Source organism: Peromyscus californicus, unplaced genomic scaffold (genome assembly GCF_007827085.1).
Source record: "Peromyscus californicus insignis strain IS unplaced genomic scaffold, ASM782708v3 Scaffold_20__1_contigs__length_68692818, whole genome shotgun sequence".
Lineage (NCBI taxonomy): Eukaryota > Metazoa > Chordata > Mammalia > Rodentia > Cricetidae > Peromyscus > Peromyscus californicus.
This window is the reverse complement of record NW_026294503.1, coordinates 39,095,326-39,121,467: the sequence shown is the minus strand read 5'-3', so window position 1 is coordinate 39,121,467 and position 26,142 is coordinate 39,095,326. Positions and strand designations below refer to the sequence as shown.

At 53.8% G+C, this 26,142-nt stretch overlaps 1 protein-coding gene across 1 annotated transcript; it reads left to right on the top strand.

Annotated features, from left to right (window-relative positions):
• Positions 1-13,086: 13,086 nt before the first annotated feature.
• Positions 13,087-25,499, top strand: Gpr20 (G protein-coupled receptor 20). The gene is made up of 2 exons (XM_052747431.1): positions 13,087-13,154; positions 21,644-25,499. The coding sequence occupies exon 2, from the start codon at positions 21,671-21,673 to the stop codon at positions 22,745-22,747; it is 1,077 nt and encodes a 358-aa protein (XP_052603391.1). The 5' UTR covers positions 13,087-13,154; positions 21,644-21,670; the 3' UTR covers positions 22,748-25,499.
• Positions 25,500-26,142: the final 643 nt, after the last annotated feature.

Sequence of the window (26,142 nt, the reverse complement as noted above, 5' to 3'; positions counted from 1 at the left end):
GGCAGGTGTGTCCCCACATCCAACCTTCCTGGTCCCTTGGCCTTATCTGGCACCTCCCACTGTCTTTGGTGACTCCAGCACCTGGAAGACCCCCTTGAGGAGAGCTGGGCTCCTGCTAGTGAAGATGCCCAGAAACCAAGCTGCCCACTACAATACCTTCTTGCAGGGTTAGTGTCAGACATGGTGTCTTAGCGCCCCCTTGTGGTGGTTATGGTCAAAGGGTTGATCATGTGGGCCATCCAGACACTGGCTTACCAAAGCGCGCTCGCTCTTCAGTCCCCGAAGAGCGAGCAGTTCTGTGATTCTGACCCAGAATCTTTTGACTTCAAGATTCCTGAAAGGATGTAGAGGGACTTGACTCAGGGCCATTTTCAGCCTGCCTCCTGGGCTGGAATTTGAGGACAATGACAGACAATATGGTAGCACAAGTTCCTTACTATCATCCAGTCAGGACAGGAAGCCAAGGTGCAGGGAGGTACAGCCACAGACCACTTTGGCCACAAGACATGCCACCACTCCAAGTACCCACTGAGACCCAGCCCATTAACCCCAGAACCCCCAGGCTAGTCTGCCCAGTCCTCTAAGGCTGATCCGTGAGAGACTTAACCAAGAACTATGGATATTATATGGCCAAAAGAAGGCCCTGGAGTGTCAGTGAGTCTCTACTGCTCCTGTGAGCTCCCCAGGCACCATGGAGTTCTCTGAAGTCCAGGGTCCAGCCTGGGGAAGACGATAGAGACAGAGATGGAGCCCAGTAAGGTCTTAGGAGCCCAGTGTTAGAAGAGCAATAAAAATCCAATATCTTGCCAGGTGGTGGTGGTGGCGGCGGCGGCGGCGGCGGCGGCAGCGGCGGCGGCGGCGGCGGCAGCGGCGGCGCACGCCTTTAATCCCAGCACTTAGGAGGCAGAGGCAGATGGATCTCTGTGAGTTCGAGACCAGCCTAGTCTACAATATGAGTTCTAGGACAGCTTGGGCTACCCAGAGAAACCCTGTCTTGAAGGAAGGAAGGAAGGAAGGAAGGAAGGAAGGAAGGAAGGAAGGAAGGAAGGAAGGAAGGAAGGAAGGAAGGAAAAGCCCAATATCATAAACCTCATGGTCAAGAAAGTAGAATCTCTGGCCTGGGTGGAGACACGACCCCACCCCCCATTTCAGTTGGGCCAGATCAACACAACAACCTGGCCAAGGACTACCCCTAGGAAGGCAGGTTCACTTTAAATAATGCTAAAGAGATGAGCAAGATAATTTTTCATGTATTGAGATAATGTGCTTTTCCTTCCCAGAATCCCCTCCCCAGTGCAGAACTTAGCAGACCACAACCATGCAGCTTTGTAAGTCTGCCCACTCTTCCTAGTTTCTCCTTTCCTATCCCCTTTCTAAGCACGCTTTCCTAACACTCTGAGCTTCCCCAACATCTTGGGCTGTCTTACTTGCTCTAAAGCCTCCCTACCCGTCCTTGCAGCAGCTGACCTGGTGGGGCTCTAACTGCCCAGCTTTTTCTCTATGTCCCTGCTCTGAGCAGCTGCTAAGACTCACAGCGTGCCTGCTCTGGTTTTTTGTTTTAACTCTATAAAATTGTCCTCAAGCTTCCACTTGAATTTTTCTTACATTATTTTATGAAACAGACTAAGAGCCCTCAGAGGGGGCCCCCCCCATTTTCCCTTTATCTCTGGGATCTCCCCCAGGGCAGTCTTAGCTGCTGGCGAGTATGAGGGAGCTGTCCAGCCACACCCTTGTACCCCTACCCCACAGGGACCAGAGCCCTGGGAGATCTTCCCCATTCGGAGCTCCTAGGTGGCAGGGGCCCCAGATGTCAGCCAGAGACTCTGTTCTTTCACCTCCTACATGTCACAGGCACAACCTGCTCTCAAGTGATGGCCACCACCTGTCCAAGCAGTGCCCTAGGAAGGCAGGTTCACTTTAAGTAACGCTAAAGAGATGAGCAGGGTGATTTTTCATTTAATGAGATAATGTGCTTTTCCTTCCCAGAATCCCCTCCCCAGTGCAGAACTTACCAGGCCAGAGTCAGCACCCTCATGCTGTCCACAGGTGAACATCGGTAGGGACATTGAGCCCTCATGTTGGGGGTCAACTCTGAGAGGAAGGTGCTCACAAGAAATCGACAAATGAGCCGGGCGGTGGTGGTGCACGCCTTTAATCCCAGCACTCGGGAGGCAGAGCCAGGCGGATCTCTGTGAGTTCGAGGCCAGCCTGGGCTCCCAAGTGAGTTCCAGGAAAGGCGCAAAGCTACACAGAGAAACCCTGTCTCGAAAAAACCGAAGAAAAAAAAAAGAAAGAAAGAAAGAAGGAAGGAAAGAGAAAGAAAGGAAAGAAAAGAAAAGAAATTGACAAATGCACTGGGCTCTAAGAGCGAATGGGGTCAGGTCCGTCCAGGATGGGTGCAAGATGACTCAGTCTGCTGCACCGGCTGATTGAGAGGGTCAGAGTGTCCCACAGTAGGGTCCTCCAATGGGTCTGCAGAGGGGGACCTTAAAGACTCAGGGATCAGTGACTGAGATGGGGACACCTGGTCTTCCATCTAGCCCCACTCACCTCTCCACCTTGGTTCAGAAGGCTCTGCCTCATACCATTCAACCCTCCAAGAGCACGCCACTACATGTCAGTGCATACATGGAAATTCCTCATGTGCTGGGCCCCAGCCATGGGACTTTGAACGGGCCACCTGCCTCCCTGAGCTATGTTTTTCTCTTCTGTAAATGTCATATCTTGGGTGTATACGCCAAGGAATCTAAGTCAGCACACCACAGAAGCACCTGCTCGTCCATGTTTACTGTCCATCAACTGTAATAACGGAGCCGCAGCTGAATGGATAAAGAAGTGTGGCATTTATACACAGCCGAGTTGTATTTAACCATGAAAAGGAACAAATATGTCCTTTGCAGGAAAGTGAAGATCACCTTGTTAAGTGAAATAAACCAGGCTGGGGGGCGGGGGCAGGGGTGTGTGTGTGATGAAAGTAGAAACTGGCCTATTAGAGAATAGGAAGGGACCCATGGGGAGGGGCAAATGTCAGTGATAGGAAGACAAGATACAATCAAAGCGGCTTAGATGCGTGTACGCAAATGACATAAGGAAACACTACTCTGAGAATTAATAACCACTGATAAAAACTGAAGGGAAAAATTATTCAAAAAAGAAAGCCATGCACAACTAAGTGGTCCCTGTAACTTCACGGAGCCATTGCCCGGGTCCCTAATGGGCCCCACCCTCAGGCGTAGCCAGCCCTGGGCTGAGCCTATGGGCCGGGGAAATGTCATAGACTTTTCCTTGCTTGATGGTGAGTGGAAGGTGACCTGAAGCTGGTCTACCATCAGCCCACAGTGGCTCCACGTGGCTGGCTAGGGAAGAGCCTGCACCTTTAACCACCCCTCCGGTTTGGCCCCAGTATGTGTTAGGGACGGAGGTGTCAATAAGGGCCTTTCAGATCACAACCTGGTTGCAGAGCCAAGACCTCTCTACTCCAAACTGGGAGAACAGCCCTGCTTCTGCCTTGGAATTTCCAGTCCTCCACCATGAATAACAGGGAATTTGTGATATGGTGAAAACGGAAAACAGAATTTGTCATTAAGTTATTCTGTTTGTTTGGTTGGTTGGTTGGTTGGTTGGTTGGTTGGTTGGTTTTTCAAGACAGGGTTTTTCTCTGTAGCTTTGGTGCCTGTCCTGGATCTCACTCTGTAGACCAGGCTGGCCTCGAACTCACAGAGGTCCGCCTGTCTCTGCCTCCTGAGTGCTGGGATTAAAGGCGTGCGCCACCATGCCCAGCCTAGGTTATTCTTTTGTTCACACCAAGTTAGAGTAAGGTCTCTGAAATGGCCAGGAGGAGCAAGATGCGGGGGAGAGGGAACAGTGGAGGGACTGGTGACTGGGCCATGGTCCTGTGTCCCCTCCTGTCCCTCAGCGAGTAGAAGAGATGAGATAAGAAGCTAAAAGGACTGCTGGGCAACATTCAGACAGACTGGTGAGCAGAGAAGGAAGCTCTGGGGATTGGGGTAGCACAAAATGCCTCAGACATCCACAGCAGACCCCACAGAGGACAGAGGGACGGAAGCCAGAAGCCCATAGTCACAGGATTAGGGAGGCCTGTAGTACCAACAAAGGAGCCTATCAGGCTGTGCCTGCTGGGTGTGGGCACCCCCTGGAAGAGCCCTTGGGGAAAACAGTGGTCGGCCTCAGGGAACAGTGATCCCCACAGGGAGATCAGAGGGACCTCAGCCCTGCTGATGCCGAGGACATGGAAGTCCAAGCTAAGGACAGCAGAAGCCCCGTCCCTGGAACAAGGGCCATAGGAATCCAGAAGAGGACTAAACTCACCCTCTGGCCTCTGGAGCCTGAAGATGCTTCCCTCTCCCCATGCCCAAGCATGGGATCTACTCCTTGTTCCCATCTCCTGAGTCACCAGCAGTGGGCACTCGGGGACAGGAGCTGAGGGAGGCCAGATGTGTACCGTGGAGCCCGCTACACCTGTAAGCACTGGCCACCAGAGGGTAGCATGGCTCTCCAGAGCTCTGGAGTCAGGCGGGCCCCCACTGATGTCACACCACTGTCCCCAGCAGAGCAGCCTCTCTGGGGGATCCTGAGCCCTTGTTTCCAGGAAACATGGCCCAGAGAGTAGCAATCTCTGTCATGAGAGGACCCTTGCGTTTCGGTCTGTTGGTTTCACGGTTGGTTTGTTGTTGTTGTTGTTTGGTTTTTTTCAAGACAGGGTTTCTCTGTGTAGTCCTAGCTGTCCTGGAACTCACTGTGTAGACCAGGCTGGCCTCGAACTCATAGAAATCCACTTGCCTCTGCCCCCAAGTGCTGGGATTAAAGGCGTGCACCACCACCGCCCAGTGGTTGGCTAGTTTTGTGAAACAGGATTTCACAGCCTCAAACTCCTTCTCTTCCGGTCTTAGCCTCTTGATAACTAGGGTTGCCCTGTGCTGTCAATCAGAGGGTTCAAACTGACCTCCTCCTTGATCTGCTAGCTTACAAGTCTGAACCATAAAACACTGTTCACCAAAAATACCCATGCAGTCACTGGTTTAGAGAGGGAGTCACCATCAAAGCTGGGGCACGAGCACCCCAGATCATCCAGTATCATCTAAAGATGGTTCTCAAGAGTTAACAGGCCATGGACTATGTCCCCAAGAGTGACAGACTCACAGGTCTGGGTGACATTAGCCTGGGACTCACAGGAGGCTTCAGGCCACTGAAGGTGGGAAGGGCTGCCACAGGAACAGTGCCTGTAAGGTACAGAAGCATAAAGGGGGTGTGCTAGCAGCTAGGCATGGCAGAGTGGGGTGGCACCACACAGTTGGCACCCTAGCAAGATACCTAGATGGCATGGGGCTTCATGTACCATCTGATATGCCTTGCTTGGCTTTCCCCAAAGAGTGGGGAGACCTTCAGGAGCAGGGGAAGGGTGTGTTAGTCATGGACCTGGAGTTAACAGCCGGCACCTGCTGAGTGTTCGTCACGTGGCCAGGCTCAGGGCCAGACACATGTCCTGCCTCATCTTTTCTCTCTCCAGACAGAGCAGGAAGCATCTATGCAAAACCGATCTCTGGGCTCCCCAATCCTACCTTCTGCCCTGGATGACACCGTGAGAAGGGCTAGGGCAGAGCAGAGGCCAGGGCCCAGGGAGCCCAGGCTAGACCACTGTCTTCTCAGACTCAGAGGAAGCAGATGAAATCAGATTCCAGAATGGCACCGAATGAATCAGGGAGCACCCTGCCCTAAGAAGTCACCAAGCCCCTCCAGAAAGACTCAGTGGCCAAAGCCAGAGCTTTCCCTGCTGGAAGCCCGATGTGCTTGCCCTCCTGGAGATTACAGCATCAAAAGTCTTGGGGGACAGTTTTCCTCTGAGCCGGTTTGAGGTACAACCAGGACACAGTTTGGCTTGGGATGCTCTCATCTAGCCCCCAGCCTGCTGTGGACAGAATTCTATTGGATTATTGGTCCCTGGACTGGCTGAGGAGGTCTCGCATGCATCCCCTGTTTTAACAGACTTTCTCTTGCATCTCAGCCCTGTGGGCTCAACACATTGCAGCTACTCCTGGAGAGATGAGGAAGCAGGGGAGTTAGGTAAGGTACCCGAGGTCACACAGCCTGGAGGTGGGAACTGCAACCCATGCATCCTACACTCAGGTCACACTCACCCACTAAAGCCATGTCACTGCGTGTCTGTTTTCTGTCCAGAGCTGGGAAGCGGCCTGATGCCCCATGTCCACTGGCCCATACCTCCATCTTCACAGACAACCAATCCCATGCCTCCTCCTCCAAGAAGCCTGCCTGGGCTCTCTCCTCTTAAACAGACAGGGACCTAAAGAGATTAGAGCCACATCTCAATTCTGCTCCTGTCCTTCAGTGCCCCCTACCCCAGGCTGTCTCTGTGAGCCAGAGACAGGACTGGACAAGCCCCAAGATTCTCATGTCAGGGGGGGTGCCTGCCCTGTCCACCTCCTTCCTGCCCTTGGATTTGCTATGACAGAGCACAGTGCCCGTGTAAACACCAAAGGCAGCAGGAGAAGAGTCCTCAGCAGACCGTAAACAAACCTGCTCCGGAGATGAGGCACAGGCAGGCTATCTGGACAAGGTTGAATCCCTGCAAAGTTTACAGTGGGAAAAAGAATTATCTACAAGGATTGAGGAACTGTAAAGATGTTTGTTGATGAATGAGGAAGTGAGTGGATGAGACCGATGATGTGTACCGGGAGGATGCTCACAGTTACTGAGAGGTAACAGCAGTTATCCCAGGGTCCTCTCTGGTCAGCATCTCTGTGTATGGCTCAGAGACCACCCTTCCCCAACCTCCGTGTGCACATCAGAGTCACTCTAGAGCTTCTGTGGAAGTGCTGGCATCCAGCGTTTTCTCCACTGGGTCCTGTGCTGGACCAAGGTGCCTGAGGGAGTGTGATATCCCTCCAGCTCAGCGACACAGCATGAGGGCCCCAGCAAAGACCAGCCTTCACCTCAGATCCTCCTCACAAGCCTCAAATGCTGCTGACTTTATCGTGCAGGGGAAACTGAGGCTGACTGACTTGCTTCTGTCATCCCCACATATCCTGTAACTCAGGCACTGTCTTCTCCATCAGACCAGAGTCCCCAGGCTACACAGTCAGGGCAAGGACGGGTGGGTGGGAAGTCAGGTCTCTTAAGGCTAGTTGTTGGTTTCGCACAATGGCAGACTGGATGCTTGGTGGGTTAAGTTCACCCCAGGCCTGTCCCTGAACCCTTCACATCCCCAACTTGTTTCAATTCATCTTGGATCAGGGTTTCCTCTTACTGTAGTAAATGTATTCCTAACCCCTGTGGGGTCTTTGAGAAAGCCACACTACTGTGGCTGACATCAGTGTGGTGTCCTCCTGGATTTGTGGTCTGCTGGCCACTTCCCACCACAAACCAGCTTGAACACCCCGTAGAAAGAGGCCTGAATCACAGGGTTCAGAATGAGTGCTCAGTGTGGCCATGAAGCTTTTTCCCAAAAGCAGTTAGAGGAAGGGCCCATGCAAAGCCATCCTCGAGGGACAGCAGACCATTCAGTGTGACCCTCGACATAAACAGAGGCTCAGGGCCACTGCTTTCCTGAAGTCACCTGGGGAGCCAGGAGCTGGTTGGGAGACACAGGTTACCTGCTGGCCATTAGAACACACCTTAACCACGGGAGGTTATCTGACAGCCTGGAAATATGCCTCCCTGCCTCCTCATTCCTTCCCAGCCCCCACCGTCCAAACACCTTCTAGGCCTGGTCTCTGTCCTCCTGACATGGCTGGTAAGCAGGAAGTGCTGGATGGGCCCTGGACATGCAGGCCTGGGAGATACAGACCTGATGATCAGGACCCCCCTGGTGACACGCCAGCTCTGTTGGAGGCAGGGAGGAAAATTCCAGGACCTCTCCCTTCCTCAGATGTAAAAAACAGGGCAGGGCACAGAAGGCCCAGGAATTGCCCCATGGAGGGCCACAGGTGGTGTGCAAATGCCTTTATTAAGAGGTCTCGAGGTTAGATGACAATGGCCTGTCTGTTGTCACAGGTCATACTGGTTTTTTTTTCTTTAAAAAACAAAAACAAGCCGGGCGGTGGTGGCGCACGCCTTTAATCCCAGCACTCGGGAGGCAGAGCCAGGCGGATCTCTGTGAGTTCGAGGCCAGCCTGGACTACCAAGTGAGTTCCAGGAAAGGCGCAAAGCTACACAGAGAAACCCTGTCTCGAAAAACCAAAAAAAAAACCAAAAAAAACCAAAAAAACCTTTGAATTACATTTTATTAGTGTGCGTGTGTGTGTGTGTGTGTGTGTGTGTGTGTGTGTGTGTGTGTGTGTAGAAGTCAGAGGATAACTTACAAGAATTGACTCTCCTTCCATCATGTGGGCCCCAGGACTTGAACTCAGATAGTCAGGCTTGGTGGCAAGCACCCTTACCTATTAAGCCATTTCTATGCCCCCCCTTCCCCCTTTTGAGACAAGGTCTTGCTGTGTCATCCTGGCTGGCCTGGAACTCTGTGTACACCAGCTGGCCTTGAACTTACAACAGCCTCAGCCTCCCAAGCCTTAGGATGGTAGATGAACTAATACCTTAACCAGCTAAACTATGAGTCGTGCTCCTGGCCACAGGCTAAGATCTAACCATTGCCACATACTGAGCTCTGATCCTGGTCATACTCTGAGCACTAATCTTGATTATGCCCTGAGTCCTAAGCCTTTTCACATACTGAGCTTTGCTCTTATTTGTACACTGAGCCTTGGTCATGCTCATACACTGAGCCTTGGTCCTGGCCACACACTAAGCTCCTGTCTGGATAATATTCTGGGCCCTGATCTTGATTATGCTCTGAGTTTTGACTCTGTTCAAACATTCATCTCTGATCGTACACTGAGCCTTGATCCCTGTCCCAGCATGAGTCTTGACCCTGGTCATGCAATGAACGCCTGTCACAGGTTGAGCTATGACTCTCTACATTGTCCCTGGAGGTCACCAAGACAGAATGGGGGGTGGGTTATTCTCTTTTCCACTGAGCCGATTGAGACGCTACAGCTGGAAACTGGGCCCTGGTCTAGAACCCCTCCCATCAGAGTCTCATGGAAGAAAAGGGAAGGGAGGGGAGGGGAGGGGGAAAGGAGAGGAAAGGGAAGGGGAAGGGGAGGGAAAAGAGGCTGGCTCATCTGGAAAGAGAATTAGGATCCCCTGATGACACACAGGCTGTCCTCCTGGGGCTACTGCCCATGAGGCTAGGGATAGAAAAGGTCTTTGGCTGGTAGCTGTGGGAATTAGATAGAGCCAGGGCTGCTGATAGAGCCAAACTCTCAAGAGACATCGAGAGAGATAAGTGGCTCTGGCCCCCCTCGGGATGGAACAGACCCTATTGTGGGACAACCCGTAGCCCTCCCTGTAAGCAAGGCTTCATGTCCTGGTCTGGTCAAAGAAGACAGATGGGCTCCTCTGGAGAGGTCTCTCCTCCAGGACTTGTTATACGCATCCGTAAAATGTGAACAATGGGGCTGGAGAGATGGTTCAGAAGAGATGGTTCACGACCACATGTAACTCCAGCTCCAGGGCATCCCATACCTTCCTCTGGCCTCTGAGGACACCTGCACTTATGTGCACATACCTCCCCCATGGAGAGACAGACAGACAGACGAGACACACACACACACACACACACACACACACACACACACACACACACACGAGATTTAAAAATAAAATAAATCCTTAAAATCCGAGAGACAATCAATCAAATCCCCAGACAATTCTAAGAACATTGGGGCTCTATGCACCTCGGAGTCTGGGGTAGAGTCTAGACAGACAGGAAGATGTACACAGTGCCGGTTGTAGGGTTCTACAAGGTCTGGGGAGCCCTTTGGCACATCCACCATGGTCCTTCGTAAGCTGTGGCCATAACACAAAATGAGGTAGTGACTCTGAGCGCCCTCAGCTCTGGCGGGTTAGATGCTGGGCAAGGGGTCAACCCAGCTTCAATGCTTCTCTGCTCCACTGCAGTTTGGATTCAGGGTCCTGGACAGGGGACACAGGGACACAAGGGGCATACATAGAGTCTGTGCAACGCCTACCAGGCTCACCTTGTCACCTCAGCAACTGGGAGATGGCCCCTCCCAGCCACTCAACTCCAGCATCTTACCTACCAGTCAATCCCAGGGATTTGTCACCAGCCTTCCAGAAAGTGACCATCCTGACCAAGAGCATCCCTCTTCCCATTCCCACCACCGCCCCCAGTGCCCCTCAAGGGTGGTGCCAGGGCAAGGCGCAGCATCCCTGCTCTGAACATACAGAGAGGCAGTGAGGTCCAGAGAGCAGCTCCAGCTGTGCCATGGGGGCCCACTGTGCAGTCCCACACAGACGCAGCTGTCCTGGTCCCATGGGACCATCAGAGGCCAGACAGGTCTGAAATAGAAAGCAAATCCAGGCCCTGCGGGGGATCTGGCCAACTCCTGACCCTGGTCTAGTTCTGCCAAGGGAGCTGCAGCCGAGCCAACTCAGGGTGGTACAAGGGCCCCAGAACCAGTCTGCTGGAAGAGAGAGAAGCCCACACATCGCCCAGGTACTAGGCCTGGAGCTGTTCCTGAAGCTTCCATGGAGAAAACATGCAGGGCTTTGGTTCCATGTGTGACCGGCAGCTTGAAAGAGGGGACAAACTCCAGGTCTGGCTCCCCTCCTTCTAACTATGCACTCTTGGGCAGGTGACTTGACTTCTCTGATTTGTCCTTCCTGAGAATGGAACCCAGCCCCCCTTCAGAGGCTTGAAGGTTAAGATCCAGCACCTGATACCACTGTGGGTGCCTCACTCTGCATTTCTTCGTTAGTTTCGTTTTTTGAGACAGGGTTTCTCTGTATATCCCTGGCTGTCTTGGAACTCGCTGTATAGACCAGGCTGATCTTGAACTCACAGAGATCCGCCTGCCTCTACCTCCCAAGTGCTGGGATTAAACGCGTGCGCCACCTCCACCCAGCTTCATTCTGTATTTCTTGCTGAACGATGGACCCTTAGATTATGCTTCTAGATGGTAAAGTCACACCCCAGCAGTGGGTCACTTGAGAAGAGTCTCCCAACTGCCCCTGTTGGTGTCACAGTACCTTGGTACAGGCCGAGGCAGAGCTTGAGTGACTGTATCTCAGGTCACTTTGCTCAGTACCTGATCACTTTGGGACCCCTTGAAGCCTCTTCAGCCCTTTAGAGGCCCAGTCAGCCCCCAGAGACCAAGGATAGCTAAGTCTCCTCCCCCCACCCCCGCTCCCTGTAATTGTCATGTTGCCCGAGATAACCCAGTCGTGCCCTACGATCCCATCACACTTCAGAGAACTGTCTCCTTGCTCCAGCCTCTCACTGCACCCACCCATGCACCTGGCCTGTCACCTATGACCCATGCACCCATGTCACCCCTCAGACAAAGTTCGGGAATCAAGGCGGCAGCCGAGAGCTCCGGGGAGGCTGCCCTGTCCTCTGTAGCCTCAGCGTCACCCTTTTTCTCAGGTCCGTACAGCCTGCCAAGTGATAGGACAGGACCCACCCAGGTGCTTCCTGGAGGTGGAGGACATTAAGGAGAGAAGGACAGAACACCCCTTCCTGCGCTGTTCCAATGTGGAGACCTGACAGGGACAGGAACAACGGAGGCAGGCTGGAACTGGGCATCCCAGGCACAGAAAGTCCCAGCCACTGACCAGGATGCCCAAGTGTAGAAGAAACAGGTGGGCACTGACCTCTAGGAAAGGAGCAAGGCTTTCTGGGATCACCTCTGGCCAGCTGGTGAAATGTGAGCTCCTCCAGCCTCGGGCCCTGTTCTTGCCTGCCAATCGGGCCCTGCCCACAGCAGTGACATGGAGTCCCTGCCCCTCAGCCCTGCAGACTAACAGAAGCCTGAAGGCCTGCCTCCAAAACCAGAAGCCAGTGCTGGCCTTAGGGAGTCAGTTTGGCGAGCCACGGGCTCCTACACTTCTCCGAGTCTCCGTTTGCCCATATGGGACAGACACAACGGGATTCTGAGAATACATTGGTGAGTGTGGACTGAGGCTGGGGGATTACACCCCGCTTCTATAACCTTCATTTTCTAGAGGATCAAAGCCACCACCGGTGCCTATAAGGGCTGCTGTGTGAAAGTGTCAGCTCCCTCTCAGCTCCATCACACTCTCCAGGTCTCTGCTCTACAGACCTTGACTGTGCAGCTGCCCCTCCCTTCCCTCTGCCCATTCAAGCAGCCCCTTCCCGTTATACCTCCCCCTACTCACTCCAGAGTCCTGCCCTCATTCCTCTCCTGGTCTGGCTGGATCTGCCAGTAGGCACCCACTTCCTTCCTACAGTCTTTATCACAGCCAGTGTAAGCTCTGGGGGCCCAGGGCCTCCTGGGTCTGCAACACCAGAATGGCTGCCAAGTGGATGCTCAGGGAAGCAGGATGGTGTGATTGAAATGAATGATAGAGCCGGGTGGTGGTGGCACATTCCTTTAATCCCAGCACTCGGGAGGCAGAGCCAGGCGGATCTCTGTGAGTTCGAGGTCAGCCTGATCTACAGAGTTCCAGAACAGCCAGGACTGTTACACAGCGAAACCCTGTCTCGAAAAAAATTTTAAAAATAAGAAGAAAGAAAAAGAAAAAAAAAAAAGAAATGAATGATAGAAATGAGGAGCAGAGGACTAGAGAGAACTCCTAGCGGAGCAAACAGCCCTCCACAGCCTTAGTCCCAGCAAGGTTCAGCCCTTGCCCTACCCAGAGACCATCCTCTGCCAGCAGTCTGTGGCTGCACCTGCCTGGATGCCCTCATCCCCCACCTGCCAGGGCAGGACCCACCTTGCAGATCTCTCCTCTCTCAGAAACTGGCCTAGCTGTTCTAAGACAACCCACAGCCTTGGGCCAGAAGCCAACCCTGCCCCCCTCCATTCTTCCTGGTCTCAACAGCTGTGGCTCACCCCTCTGTCTAGGGGAGGTGCGGTATTTCTGAGCCCCTAGGCTCCCTCTGGCCCCAGCTCCTCTAGACAGCCAGCAGGGGTGGGGAGGGAGACCGCTCCGCCCCCACCCCACCCACCCCTCTGCCTGTGTCCAAAAGCAGCTGGCTAGCCTGACGTCAGGCCCTGGGAAGGCACTGTCCGTTGGTCACAGACCTGGAGCTTCAGAGCCCAGGCTGAGAGCAGAGGAAGGCACGGCCAGAGCCGGTGAGTTCCCCAGGCATTGCTGACTCCGGGACCCCCAGGCAGGCAGCAGAGATCAGGGCCCCCTCATGACCCAGTCGGGTGACTTAGGGAGAAGAGAAGGGAAAGGAAGAGAAACAGTCCCAGGAAGCGAGCCCACTTCGTAACCCTCTCTGCCACAGAGACAATCGCCTAGACAGACCGAGTGAGTCCCAGAGTGGGAGGGGCAGAAGTGGCACGCTCCCTGCCCCATCGGTGACCCTCGCCCACATTACCCACTCTGGATTTCATTCATGAAATTGATTACTCATTCGGTCAACACTTGCTTCTCGTCTGCTGCTGAGTCCAAAGCCGAGAGGCAGTTTCCTCTTCTGTCAAAGCAGCGGTGTGGTCCCTCAAACCAGGTTAGGAAATAAGGCGCGACCCACAAGGCGCTTGATGAGCTCTGGGTCCCTAGCCACTAGCACCAGGAGGGGACAAGGCTCGGAGAAGCATCTATTCTACAGGGGACTCTGTGCTGGCCCAAGGCCTCCGCTCTAGCCTAGGTCCTTCCTCCTCCCTTTCAGGAGTGGGGAAACTGAGGCCAGTTGCTGGATTCTTCTACTCAGCCCACAACACGGCCCCAAAGTTGATGCTTCCCAGCCGGGCTTGCCCTGATGTGGCTGCCCTGTGAGAAGGCAGTAGAGCAGGGTCCCGAGGGGGCTGGCTGGCTGGGAACTGGCTGGTGGCCAGAGTGCCTGGGAGGAACAGACATGGAGCAGCTGGGTAGCCTCAGGCAGGGCTGAGACAGGCTGGTGGAGGGATTGCACAGCCCGAAGGGTTACTTGCCACTGCCCACCTTCACCTGCTGGCCTCAGCAGCAAGCCACCAGGGTCTTCTGCCCCGCACAGGGGCTGCCGGCTGTGTGTCTATAAGCAGGTCACTCTGCCAGCACAGTTAGAGTGAAGGAAGCTGTGCTTTCTGCTGGGAGCCTTCAGGGGACCTCTTCCATCCTACACAAGCTAGTGTGAAATGGGGGTGGCTATCAGGAACCCCAGAGGGTCAGAGGGGGAACAGAGGCTCAGAAATGGGGGGGGGCGCAGGGAGGGAGTGTCTTTCTTGTTTGTTGTTTTGAGACAAGGCCTCATTCTATATCCCAGGCAACCTTGAAACTCTTTATATAGCTTAGGTTGACTTCAAAGCTGCCACAATCCTCCTGTCTCAGCTTCCAGTGCAACTTTACAGATGTGTGCATCAGACCCAGTTCCAGCTAACTTTAGAGATGTGTGCATCAGCTCCAATTCCAGCAGGTTTTTGTTTGCGGGGTGGAAAAGGATGTGTTGGTTTGTTTTGTGTTATAGTTCTTGGTTTGGTTGCTTGTTCGTTTAGTTTGGTTGTTTGTTCGTTTAGTTTGGTTGGTTGTTCATTTGGTTGGTTGGTTGATTAGTTGATTTTAGTTTTTGAGACAGAGTCTCATGTAGCTCCCATGAACTCAAAGGCTCACTGCATCACTCAGACTTCACACTCACAGTGATCCCCCTGCTTCCACCTCCCAAATTCTGGGATTGCAGGTATGTGCCCCCACGCCCAGCTTCAAACGGGTCTTTCAGAAGCACTCATTGGCATTCTCCACAGCTGTCCTGACACAGGCCACCTAGGCCACACCCTTACTAGTCCCAGTCCAGCCAGATACCACACAAATAAAAACAGAGAGGCAGGTGAACAAAGAGAATGAGCAAGGGAAGTCGGGTGCTCCAGCAGAGCCCCATGAGGAGGTGAAGTAAGCCCCAGGATGTCTGAGTAAGACTCCTTCCATAGGTCTAGTCAAAACCAAGGCCACCGTGTGCTTAGCATGCCCTGACTTCTTCCGGAGTAATTGAGCCACAAAAGGGGCTCCTACCTCAGGACTTCGAATGTGTCTAGCCAGCCTTCCCCTACACCATTCCCTTAGATGGGTCTCCTGGCCCTGCTTCCACTCCAGCTGTGAGCTGTCTGAGGAGAGGCCACCTCAGTCTAAATCCTTTATGAAGGCCCCAGTGCTGGAGTCCAGTGGGATCCAATGCCTGCAGAGCTCCCAGCCGTCCCTGCAGTCTGCAGGGGACAGCAAGTGGCTGAGCCAGTCCTCCTGTTGGAGGAGGACTAGCACAGGGCAGGCAGCAGGCCTGGCCTCCTGTGCCCCCAGCCCAAACAGAGCATGGACCTGGGGATTGGAGAGTGCAGAATTCAAACCTAGCACTTCCACCCCTACTGTGTGACGCTGAACATCAGAATAAACTTCTCCAGGCCCCAGTTCCTTCACAACCAAAATAGGGTCAGCAGCACCGACTTGGAGTTCCCTTGAGAGGGGGTAGTGAGATCCTTGGAAGTATCCTCAAAGAATCGTGAGACTATATAGTTCTCTCCCCCTAGAGGGGTGTCCAAGGTACCGGGGATTTAAGCAAGCTCAGGCACAGTTGTGTGGGGGTAGTGGCTGTGATTACCAAGAGCCTACACCAGGTGACCCAGGCTCAAAGAACAGCATGCCTGGAGGGGAGAACAGTGGGTACAGAAACCATGCCCACCAGGCTAAAGGTCTATACTCCAAAGAAATAAGCATCTGCCCCTTTGGCCCATCCCAGCAGCCCCTAGAAAGGCTGAATTGGCAAAATGGGATGTCCGAGGCTGGTGAAGCTGTAGTTGTCCAGGCCAGAGGTGAGCAAGGAACCAGGATGGCAGGGAGACATGCCTGGGAACATCAGGACCTCCAAGTGTGGCCAGTGGTTCCAGAAACATGCGGCATTCCCATTAGGAACAAGGACTCAGCTAAATGTTCTCAGATGATGACTTTGGGGAAGTCAGCAAGATACAACCCAGGTCCTATTCTCAACAGTGTTCAGTCTGCTCCCAGAGAAGCTGTGTTAGCGGCTCTTAATGTCCTAACAGTGTTTCAGGGCGCTGCCAGCTGACCCAAGGCAAGTCTGGTCCTTATACAGGACTGAATGAGGAGGAACCAAGGGGCAGCTCAGGCCAAGTGAACACAATTGATGCTGGATCTAAAGAGGATGCTACCAAGCCCGACACAGTAGTTCACACCTGAAATCTCAGCACTTGGATAGCTAAGGCAGGAGCATTGCTGTGAGTTCAAGGCCAGCCTATGCTTATATGGTAGATTCCAGTTCCAGCTGGACTAGAGTGTGACTCTGTCTCAAATCATGCCTCAAAAATAAGCAGGCAGGTACTTCCCCAGTCATGGCTCTCTTGACCTTAGAAGACCACGTGAGTCTTTATTAGGGTTGCAGGCTGAGCCCTCACAGACTTGTACATACATCTGTACCCTCAGATCCCCAAGAACCACCCAGTTGCTGCAACTAGCCCCCCCCCCCCCCCCCCCCGCTCTCTGCATGGCTCTTGGTCCTACCCAACACAGATGGGGTCCTCAGGACCATGGTTTCCGTTCTGTGTGTCCCTGGACAGATGGCTTGCCTCTCCTATAAAAGCTGTTCCTGCCTTGTGGCTATGGAGTACTCATACTCATTCCCAGCCAATGAATGCCTAGAGCACCTTAATGCCTGCCCCTCCCAAGTCTGGCACAGTGGAGTCAGGTGGAGCAGGATCCAGAGCCACCCATCAGCTTCCTGGTCCCCATGGAGAACCAGGCAGGGCAGCCAGCCTGCAGGAGAGCAACTGTTGGGCCACGTGCAAACTTTGTGGTGGGTTTGGGCAGAGCCGAAGGAAAAGCCAAGACGAGCCACTCACCACTCATAGGTTGAGGAGAGAAGTAGCCATGGCCTCTGGTACCCAATATGGAATCCATGGCTAGAGCATTCCATGGCCATGTACTCAGAGCTAGGAAGGACAGAGGTAGCCACCCCCATCAGTGTTCTGGGCATGGTATATCAGCATGGCCTCAAGGGAGGGAACAGAGTCAGGTGACTTGAGGAGACGTTCACTCTGTCCCTGGAAGCTTCTTGAAAGCTCTGAGAAATCCTGGGAAGGCTGACATGGCCACTCAGGAGCCTTCAGCATGCTCACGGTAACTGGACGGCTCTCTTGTGGGCATTGTGGGCATTTCTCGCCGAGCCACACAACACCTCCAGGCCTCTCTGCTGGATTTCCTCCATTTATCTAGGCCCCCAGAGTCTTGACTCTACAAGGTGGAGTGACTCGGAAGGGTGTGGGTGGAGGCAGAGCCCGTTTAAAGAGGACGATTCTATGGAGTGTCATGATGTGGTGGGGGATGGGGACAAACGCAGCAATCTGAGTGAAAGCAAGGGCCTTCCTGGCAGAGGTGTCAGCCTTGCTCAGCTGGTGGACAGGGAGGGTACAGATGGGAGCAAAAAGCAGTAGCAGGCCTCCAGCTCCACCGTCAGCGAAACACCGAGGAGTCTGCCCAAGTGAGCGGTGGACAAGACCATGATTGCCAAAGAAAGAAGCCAGCCTTATCTACCCCACAGGCTTCAGCAGGAGGGAGGTTCTGTGCTGGGCTCTGACAGTCCGCAGCCCCTGAATGCTCAGACTGGTGGGAAGGCACAGCATGCAGCTTTATAGGGGTAGCCAAGTCACCAAGGGAGGAGCAGAAGACCGACTTGAGGGGATGCTCAGAAACTGGGCAGGGACCATGCCTACAGGAGAGGTTTCCCTCTAGCAGGCTAGAGTCCTGGCATCAAAGGGATACCCCAGCCCTTTCCAAGGCCCAGCCTCAGGCCCCTGGGGAAAATGGGCTGCACAGCCCTTCTGAAGTCTGCTTGCATGCGACCTGGGGGACCTGGCCCAGCACAACCTGCCCCCAGCCATGCCTCAACTGGCCTATAACATGGGAGTTCTGGCTCTGGCCACCTGGAGGGAAGAAGAGAAGTTGGCAGAGCCAAGCAGCCTCCACCACATGGGCTCACTCTTTGCTGAGGCCCGCAGAAGGCTTTTCTGGCCCAAAGCAGTGCAGGCCAGGGTGGAGGGTAAAGAGGCGTAGTGGCCCCAATAGAAGCCTTCTCCTTTCTCGGGACAGGTGTGGCCGTCAGACTCAGACAAGTCTCTGTGACCTGCTTGCTTGCAGCTTTCCTCGTCTTCAAGGGCCAGGTCTGTCTGTGCCTCCCCTCCCAGGATACATACCCACCAAAAGTCCTCTCCATTGGGACTGGGGGGTCTGGGAGTGGTCACTTAATGATGCAGCGAGGACTTCACTGGGAGGAGAAGTTGGGACTTGGGGAGTCCTTGAGGGAGTATCAGGGGTGGAAGTCATAATGGAGACAGAGGCAGCTGACTCAACAGAGGGAAAAAGAAGGTAGGGAAAGCATGCCAGTGTGAGCCCCAACTGTGGACAAATCCAGAACTCCATGAACACAAACAGGATCAGGTCTTAGAGGCGGACATGATCACTAAGTAACTGGGATCAGGGATCAGGGACCAGGATGTAACTCTAGCCTTGAGCAGGGTCCAAGTGACCTGGGTCAAGGTTCAGAATCAATCGGACAGGATGAAGACTTGTGTTCCTTGGATTGGAGAATCAGGACGTGGTGGGGATCAGAGTTCTGTCTGTGGCTCCGGGCACAACAGAGATGTGTGTCTAGGAGGAAGGCACCATACATGCAAGATCAGGGTTCAAAACATGACCAGGTCAGGATGTGACAGAGATTGGCCTTATAGTGTTTAGGGGCTTGGAGATCTGTGTATGTCAAGTCCAAAAGAAACTCCGGACAGATGGATATCTGGCGTACCTACTAGTGTACCAAAGCTCCTGCTGGCCTCCGGGGTGTCTCAGAATCACAAGTACCTGTTCCAGGGTCCATCCTGGCTCTTCTCACCCCACCCCTACCCTAAACTTCTCCAGTTCATGGGCTTCCCTCTCCTAGCTTCTCATTCCCTTATAACCCTGCTATTTCAACTATTTCCTTTGTCTTTCTCTCTTGGCCCCCTCTCTCTTTGTCTTCATCTCTCGCTCTCCTGTCCTCTCCTTTCATGGCCCAGTCCAGTCTGCTGGCCATGTTCAGTTTACTACTTTCTCTGTCTGCTCTGAACTCTTCCAGATGTCCCTGGCTGTCCTCTCCCTCACATCTACCATAAAAACCTTCCCCTCCACCATACCATGGAGCGGTCATGCCCTCACTTTATACATCTGGTGCTGAAACCCTCCGTTTACACAGTCTATAATTAGGATCAGGGTTCATTTGTATCTCTGGGATCAAGGCTCAGTGTGTAATCAGGATCCAGGCTCAGAAAGGGATCAGAGCTCTTAAAAACAAACAAATAAACCAACAAACAAGAAAACAAAACAGAAACGGTCCTTTATGTAGTTCCGGCTGTCCTGGAACTCTGTAGATCAGGCTGGCCTCTATCTCACAGCGATCTGCCTGCCTTTACCTCCAGAGTGCTGGAATAAAGGCGTGAACCACCACACCCAGTAGAGCTCATTGTTTGACTAAGGTTGGGCTCAGGGTGTTACGTGAATGGAGGCTTCTTAGGTTACTGAGATCAGGGCTCAGTATCTGACAAGGGTGAGGGCTCAGTGTGTGAGCAGGCCCCAGTCTCAGAGTGTGACAGGAACCAAGGCTCATTGACTTACTGAGATCATGACTCAGTAAACAAGTTTTAGAATTTACCGTGACACGACCATCAGGGCACGGCTTTATCCAAAGTGAGGGCTCCGATTCTTGGAGGGGAGCATCAGTGTGTGCGGGCCTCCATCCCTCCTCACCTGAGGGTATTCTGAACATGGATGGCTCCCAGCTTTCTCAAGGCTCAGGATACCCCAGAGCCCCGCTGTGTTATTGTGTCCTTAGCACCTCAATAGCATGTCTTGTGATTACAGTTGTCCCCCAAGAGTTTGGGGGGGGGGCAGGACCCTGAGGGCTGGCGTCACCCTGGGACTAATTCCCAGAGGAAGCGCTGTAATGTTTATTGTGAGTCTCTGATTGTGACATTCGCCCAAGGCCAGAGCAGACAGAGCCTGGGGAGAATCTATAGAGAACAATCTGTCTTTGTTAGCTCTAGGGTCTTTTCTTCCAGCACATTCTTTGTCATAAAGCAAGGACCCATCAAGTGTTACTGTCTCCTCCCTGGTGACCTTCTGTGTCCTTGATCCTAAGGTACAACCCATAGTCCCAAGGTGCCAAGTCCTGGCTCCACGCTCCCTTGTGTCCATAGAATACCTTTCCTGCTCCCTGCCTGCTGCCTTGGAACCATAGGGCCACAGGAAGGCCATACCATTGACTCAGAAAACACTTCTGCCTGGAGGGGCCAAGGGTAAGGACCCTGTGTCCTGGGCAGCACAGAGCTCCTCCTAGAAGCCCCGGTGTGGTAGATGTCCAGGGTACGGGTCTCTGGGACAGAAGGTATGCTGGATGACCTCAGCAGCCACTGACTTCTCTGAGCCTACAGCTAGAGGTGGCCCCCAGCCCTGCCAGACCCCACCCTTCAAAGTCAAGGCTGAATCTACTTTGCTAGGATAGACATTGGATCCCCATTTCCCATCTACTGGGAGGCAAGACTCTGTGGCTAGTTCTAGGTTGGGGTGGCCAGAGGGAACCTGCTGCCTGAGGCCATGTGGCCAGGCCCTGGAAGTGGACAGTGCCTGGGCTGTTTATAGCAGCCAGCTAACAAGGGGGATGCAGGGAGCCAGCCTACGGATGAGGAGAGTTTTCTTGTGCCCTGCAAGGGGGTAGGGCAGTGGGCACCAGCAATGCTGCATGTGCCGCCCTCCTCCCTGCCTCTTCCCAGAGACTCCTTTCTCCTGAAAAACCCCAAAAATGTCCATATTTGGAGGGTCAGCCAGCTGGGGGTGGGGGTGGGGGGGCTCTGGGATCCTATTAACTCTTCCTCTTTAAATAAAGGGATAAATCAGAGCAGAGTTAAACACGGTGGCAGAAACATAAACAGCGGGTAGCTTCGGCCCAACCTCCTGCCCCCCCCCCACACACACACCACTCTGCACAGAGTCCAGCGTTTATTTGACTCACACCGGAGGCCAGGCAGCTAGGCAGCTAGCTTCGGCTGGGACCTGCCTCCAGGCTCCAGCTCTCAGCACCCAAATAGCCTACTGAGCACCCATTCTCCAGGGAAGGTCCAGAGTGGTGATCTGGAGCTGGTCTGAGAAGAGGTAAGAATAGACCAGAGCCCAGGGGCTGGGGCCTTGGCGCTGGGTGTGGGGCACGGGCAGGGCAAGCAGCTTCTAATCCCCCACGTGGGCCAGCTAGTCTTTGTCCCAGCAGAACTGGTTCATCATCCACCAGCTATGTGTGCAATGCTCCCAGAGGCAATGGGATTCCAGTGGCATAGAGAAGAAGAGAAAGCACCGTAGTAAAGGACTTGCCTACGGACACACAGCTAGGACATGTAAGAGCTAGCTAGCCCTGAACTCACACAGGGCTCTTTTCTCTGGAGTCTCGTGGAGTCTGAGGACAGTCCTCCAGGCAAATGTTTGTGTATCCAGCAAGGATGGTCTCAGGAACCTCAACATCTTGCTCCATGCACTCAGTACAGGGTCTGGGTGGAATGGAGAGACAAACAAAAACATGGATTGGGGAATGCCAGGTACCTGGGATAACTCATCTGCTTGCTTCCAGGCTACTGGGGGTGCACTGACCACTGCCATGCCCTCTGCATCCCCCACGAGGCCCTGGGATGCCGTGCTCCCCAATGCCACTGCAGCAGCATGGACCAATGGAACTGTGCCAGAGAGGCCTCTGTTCCACCTGTTTGCCCAGCTGGATGAGGAACTGCACAGAGACTTCCCCAACCTGTGGTTGACACTAATGGTCGTGCATGGCACCATCTTCCTGGCCGGGCTGGTGCTCAATGGACTAGCATTGTACGTCTTCTGCTGCCGCACACGGGCCAAGACACCTTCGGTCATCTATACCATCAACCTGGTGGTGACTGACCTGCTGGTGGGCCTGTCCCTGCCCACGCGCTTTGCTGTCTTCTACGGTGCCCATGGCTGCCTGCGCTGTGCCTTCCCTCATGTCCTGGGCTACTTCCTCAACATGCATTGTTCCATCCTCTTCCTCACCTGCATCTGTGTGGACCGCTACCTGGCCATCGTGCAACCTGAGGGTTCCCGTCGCTGGCGCCAGCCGGCCTGCGCCAAGGCTGTGTGCATCTTTGTGTGGCTGGCAGCAGGCGTCGTGACCCTGTCCGTACTGGGCGTGAAGGCTGGTGGACGGTCATGCTGCCGCGTCTTTGCTCTGACCGTTCTGGAGTTCCTGCTGCCGCTGCTGGTCATCAGCGTGTTCACAGGCCGCATCATGTGTGCCCTGTCGCGGCCCGGCCTGCTACGCCAGGGCCGCCAACGCCGCATGCGGGCCATGCAGCTGCTGCTCACCGTGCTCGTCATCTTCCTGGTCTGCTTCACGCCCTTCCATGCCCGCCAGGTGGCTGTGGCGATATGGCCCAATATGCCCCACCACGCAACCCTCGTGGCTTACCATGTGGCCGTGACCCTCAGCAGCCTCAACAGCTGCATGGACCCCATTGTCTACTGCTTCATCACCAGTGGCTTCCAGGCCACTGTCCGTGGCCTCTTCCACCAGCATGGAGAAGAATTCAAACCCAGCAGTATGGATGTGGTCAGCATGCACAAGAGCACCAAAGGCTCAGGCCCCCATCAAATCCTCAGCCCTGGCTCTCACACCCTCACCCAGCCTCTGACCAATGGGCCTGAGCCATAAGGCAGCAGTACTCTGCCCAGCGCCAGAGGTCAAGGCTCTAAAAGGTCACCCGCCAGACACAACCAGGGCCTGGCCAACAAGTTGCCATCCTATTGATCCATTGGATATGGCTACCCGGTGTGTTGTATTGACAAACTGAGGCCACTGTGCTGTGATTGATTAGCAATGTCTGCCAGGAGCTCCAGATAGGGGATAATGGTGTGAATGCTGGAGGCTTGCCTTCCCTATGGCTGTGTGGTGTCCAGTGAACACTCAGAAAGGTAGCCAGGAGCTGCTTCTAGGCTCTTTTATTTTATTCCCGGAAGACGTTCCTCCAGAGAAAGCACAGAGGTGAATGTTCTGAGGACTCCCAGGAGGGTTAAACACAACCAGAAGTCTCCATCACCAGCAGATGGAGAAACAAGAATAGAAGGTCGAGGTTTGAGGTTCAAGACTGTTATCTACAGGGAGTGGAGACACCCCCTCGAGTGCCCCTGGCCTCTCAACTACACCACCGGCCAGCAGAGCAATACAAGGTGGCCCACTGTGTGCCAGGACTTAGGTATCTGGCTAACACTTGAACGGCCACAATCCCCAAAGAAGCTACTTTTAGTTTTAAACTTTTTTTTTTTTTTTCATGCAGAGGGGGAGGTGACACAGACACCAACCCTGGTCAACGGTAGGGTCAAAGCTAAGACCCACTCCCACAGCCTCCAGCATCCCAGCTCCTGCTTCCATGGCTACCTCCCAGATCCGGAAGACCCTCCCCAGGAACGCTCCTGAATCCACTGCCTGCTGCCCCAGACTCTGTGAGGCCCCAGCCCTGTCCAGCCGATGAAGACGTAGGAATAAAGACTCAAAGTAACTCAAACTCAGAGCCTCCAACCTAAGACCTCTACGTTCCTAGGCTCGCTCCTCTGCGGGCCAGAGCTCCCCTGGAGATGGACCCTGATCACCGTCTCTGAGCTGGACTCCAAGGAGGGTCTCATGCTTGTCGGTCTCAAGTTCTAGGCTCCTGGTGTTTGGGGGAGGGGTCTGTGGTGAAGGAGCAGGCTCTGAGTCATAGTGCCCAAAGCAGGTGAGGTGGGATCTGAGTCCAGATTGTACACTGGTCTAGTGAGAAGTCTCATATGTTCCAGGGACCTGGGACCTGAGTGGCTGGGGACGGGAGGCAGTTGGAGCAGGGGTAAGGGTACAAAGGGTTTCTAACTGACTCCAGACAGAGTACCCCACCCAAGCTCAGGGAAACTGTGTGAGAGCAAGAAAGCCAGTTAGGGCCCCACTTTCCAGCAAGGAGTCTAGGCTTGGGATATAGCTGAGTGCTTAATTGCTAGCTCAACATGCATGGGGTGCCCTGGATTCAACTCCCAGTACAACACAACAAAGCAAAAAATGGAGTAAAGGTGTTGTGGAGGTCGTGGGGAGAGCAGAGCCCTTGGATAATCAGAGGTCAGTCTTGTCCCCACTAATCCCAATTAGGTGTCTAGGACATCGTGAGACCACTGGGGTGAGATGACACTGGATTGTATTTCCTGGCCAAGATGACCTAAAGTCCAGACATCAAAGACATCCAGGAAAGACAGTGGGGTATGGCCCTGCTTGGGGCTACTTCCTATCTGTAAACCTGAGAAGCAGGGGGCAATATCATGGCACTTTTTTTTTTCCTTTTTGGTTTTCTGAGACAGGGTTTCTCTGTGTAGCTCTGGCTATCCTGGAACTCACTCTGTACACCAGGCTGGCCTCGAACTCAGAGATTTGCCTGCCCCTGCCTCCTGAATGCTTAGATTAAAGGCATGCTTCACCATCGCCTGGCCGTGACACTCTTTTGTTCTTCTAACTGCCATGTCCTTGACCCTTACTAGAGTCTTCCTTTGGGCCTCATACTGAGGCCCCTCCCCAAACACAAGGGTCATTACAGGGCCAGAGACTCCAGACTCCATCCCAAGGGATCTTTTAAGTTCCTATAGACTGCTCACATCCTTTCCTCACAACCAAGTCTGTGTCTCTATAACCTTGACTCCTTCTGTGCTATGAGATCCACAGAGTCAGGGACTGTAGACAATGGAAACTGAGACAGAGCAACGGCCTACTTAAAGATGAGTCCAAGCCTGTCTCTCTGGGAGTCAGTGATGGTCCGGGAGCTACACCAGCCTCTTTAGCTTCACATGAACATCACTCTAACTTCTTCTAGCACAAGCCCCCATCTCTCACCCCAACCCCACTGATCCGGCCACACCAGCCCGTCTGTTACCTTTGCCCCTTTTCCTCCCTACCAAAGCTCCCCCATCCTGGTTCCCCATTGTCTAATTCACACTAAAGAGGGAATAAGTGGACTTGGTCATAAAGAGGTTGCAATTATACTGGGACAGTCCTCTCTAGAAGAAAGGGGTCTCAGAAGTGGGTGAAGAGTCGTGCCCAGGTCTAAAATAACACCATCAACCTGGGTTCCTCAGGGCCTTGGAAGTTTCTCGGGCTATAAGAGCCTTTTAGTGAAGGATTTTGAGGACCTAGGCAGGAGCTTGTCACCATTTAAGCCACCAGGACTGGCTGCCTTCTGCGGCGGGGTCAAGAGCCAGGCTTGGGACCACTCTTCTGCCTCCGAGAATTCTGACTACCTCTCTTGAAGAGCTTTGGAACCCCAGTTTCCCCACACCCCACTCCCTTTTCCTCTCCTTGAAGTTGGAAAGTGTAATCTGGGGGCATCTTGACCTCTGGGGATCCAGGGGCCAGGGCCAGGAAACTGACAGGTCTCCCTGGTCCTGGGAAATCAGACTATAACCCCACTTCAGAGATATGGCTGCTAAGTAAGGGTCTATCCAGGAGGGCCCTGCTCAGGCCCATGGTGCCCAGACTATGAAGTTTCTGTGCCCAGTCTGTCTTCCCTCCCGGATTTTCAAAACTCCCAAGTGACGTGAAATGTGTATTTATATCCGATGTAAACAGCATCCTTCACTAGAAAGTCCTCGCCCTGAATCAACACTGTTTATTTTCCCTGTGCCCAGCTCGGCTCCCAGCTGGCAGGTGGGGGCTGATGGGGGCACCCAGACTAAAGGGACCTGTGTTGCTCCTCTCTCTCTTCTCACTGCCCTGTGGAACACCCAAGGAGGGAATAAAGAGGTAGGTGAGCAGCTAGATGCCCAAGCTTCTCATCAGAGCCTCAAGGTGTGACCCGGAGACAGGGGACCACTGGCCCATCTGTGGGCCTACTAAGTGCCTAGTAGCCATTCTCTCTCTGGCCTGAGATGTGAGAGTCCCCACTTTACTTCATTGATGGGGGCAGTGTCTGCCGGGGGTTAGCTTGGGAAAGTTCTGCTTGGTACCCAGCTTTTGTCTCTCAAACGGGCCTGTCTGGCCTTGGCCCAGGGAGGCTCAGAGGAGACAGGGATGCAGAGAGGGACGCTGGCTGTGGGAGACTC

Bases quoted from the DNA above. Each gene is read 5' to 3' on its own strand.
- Gpr20 (XM_052747431.1), top strand. From the start codon at position 21,671: ATGCCCTCTGCATCCCCCACGAGGCCCTGGGATGCCGTGCTCCCCAAT.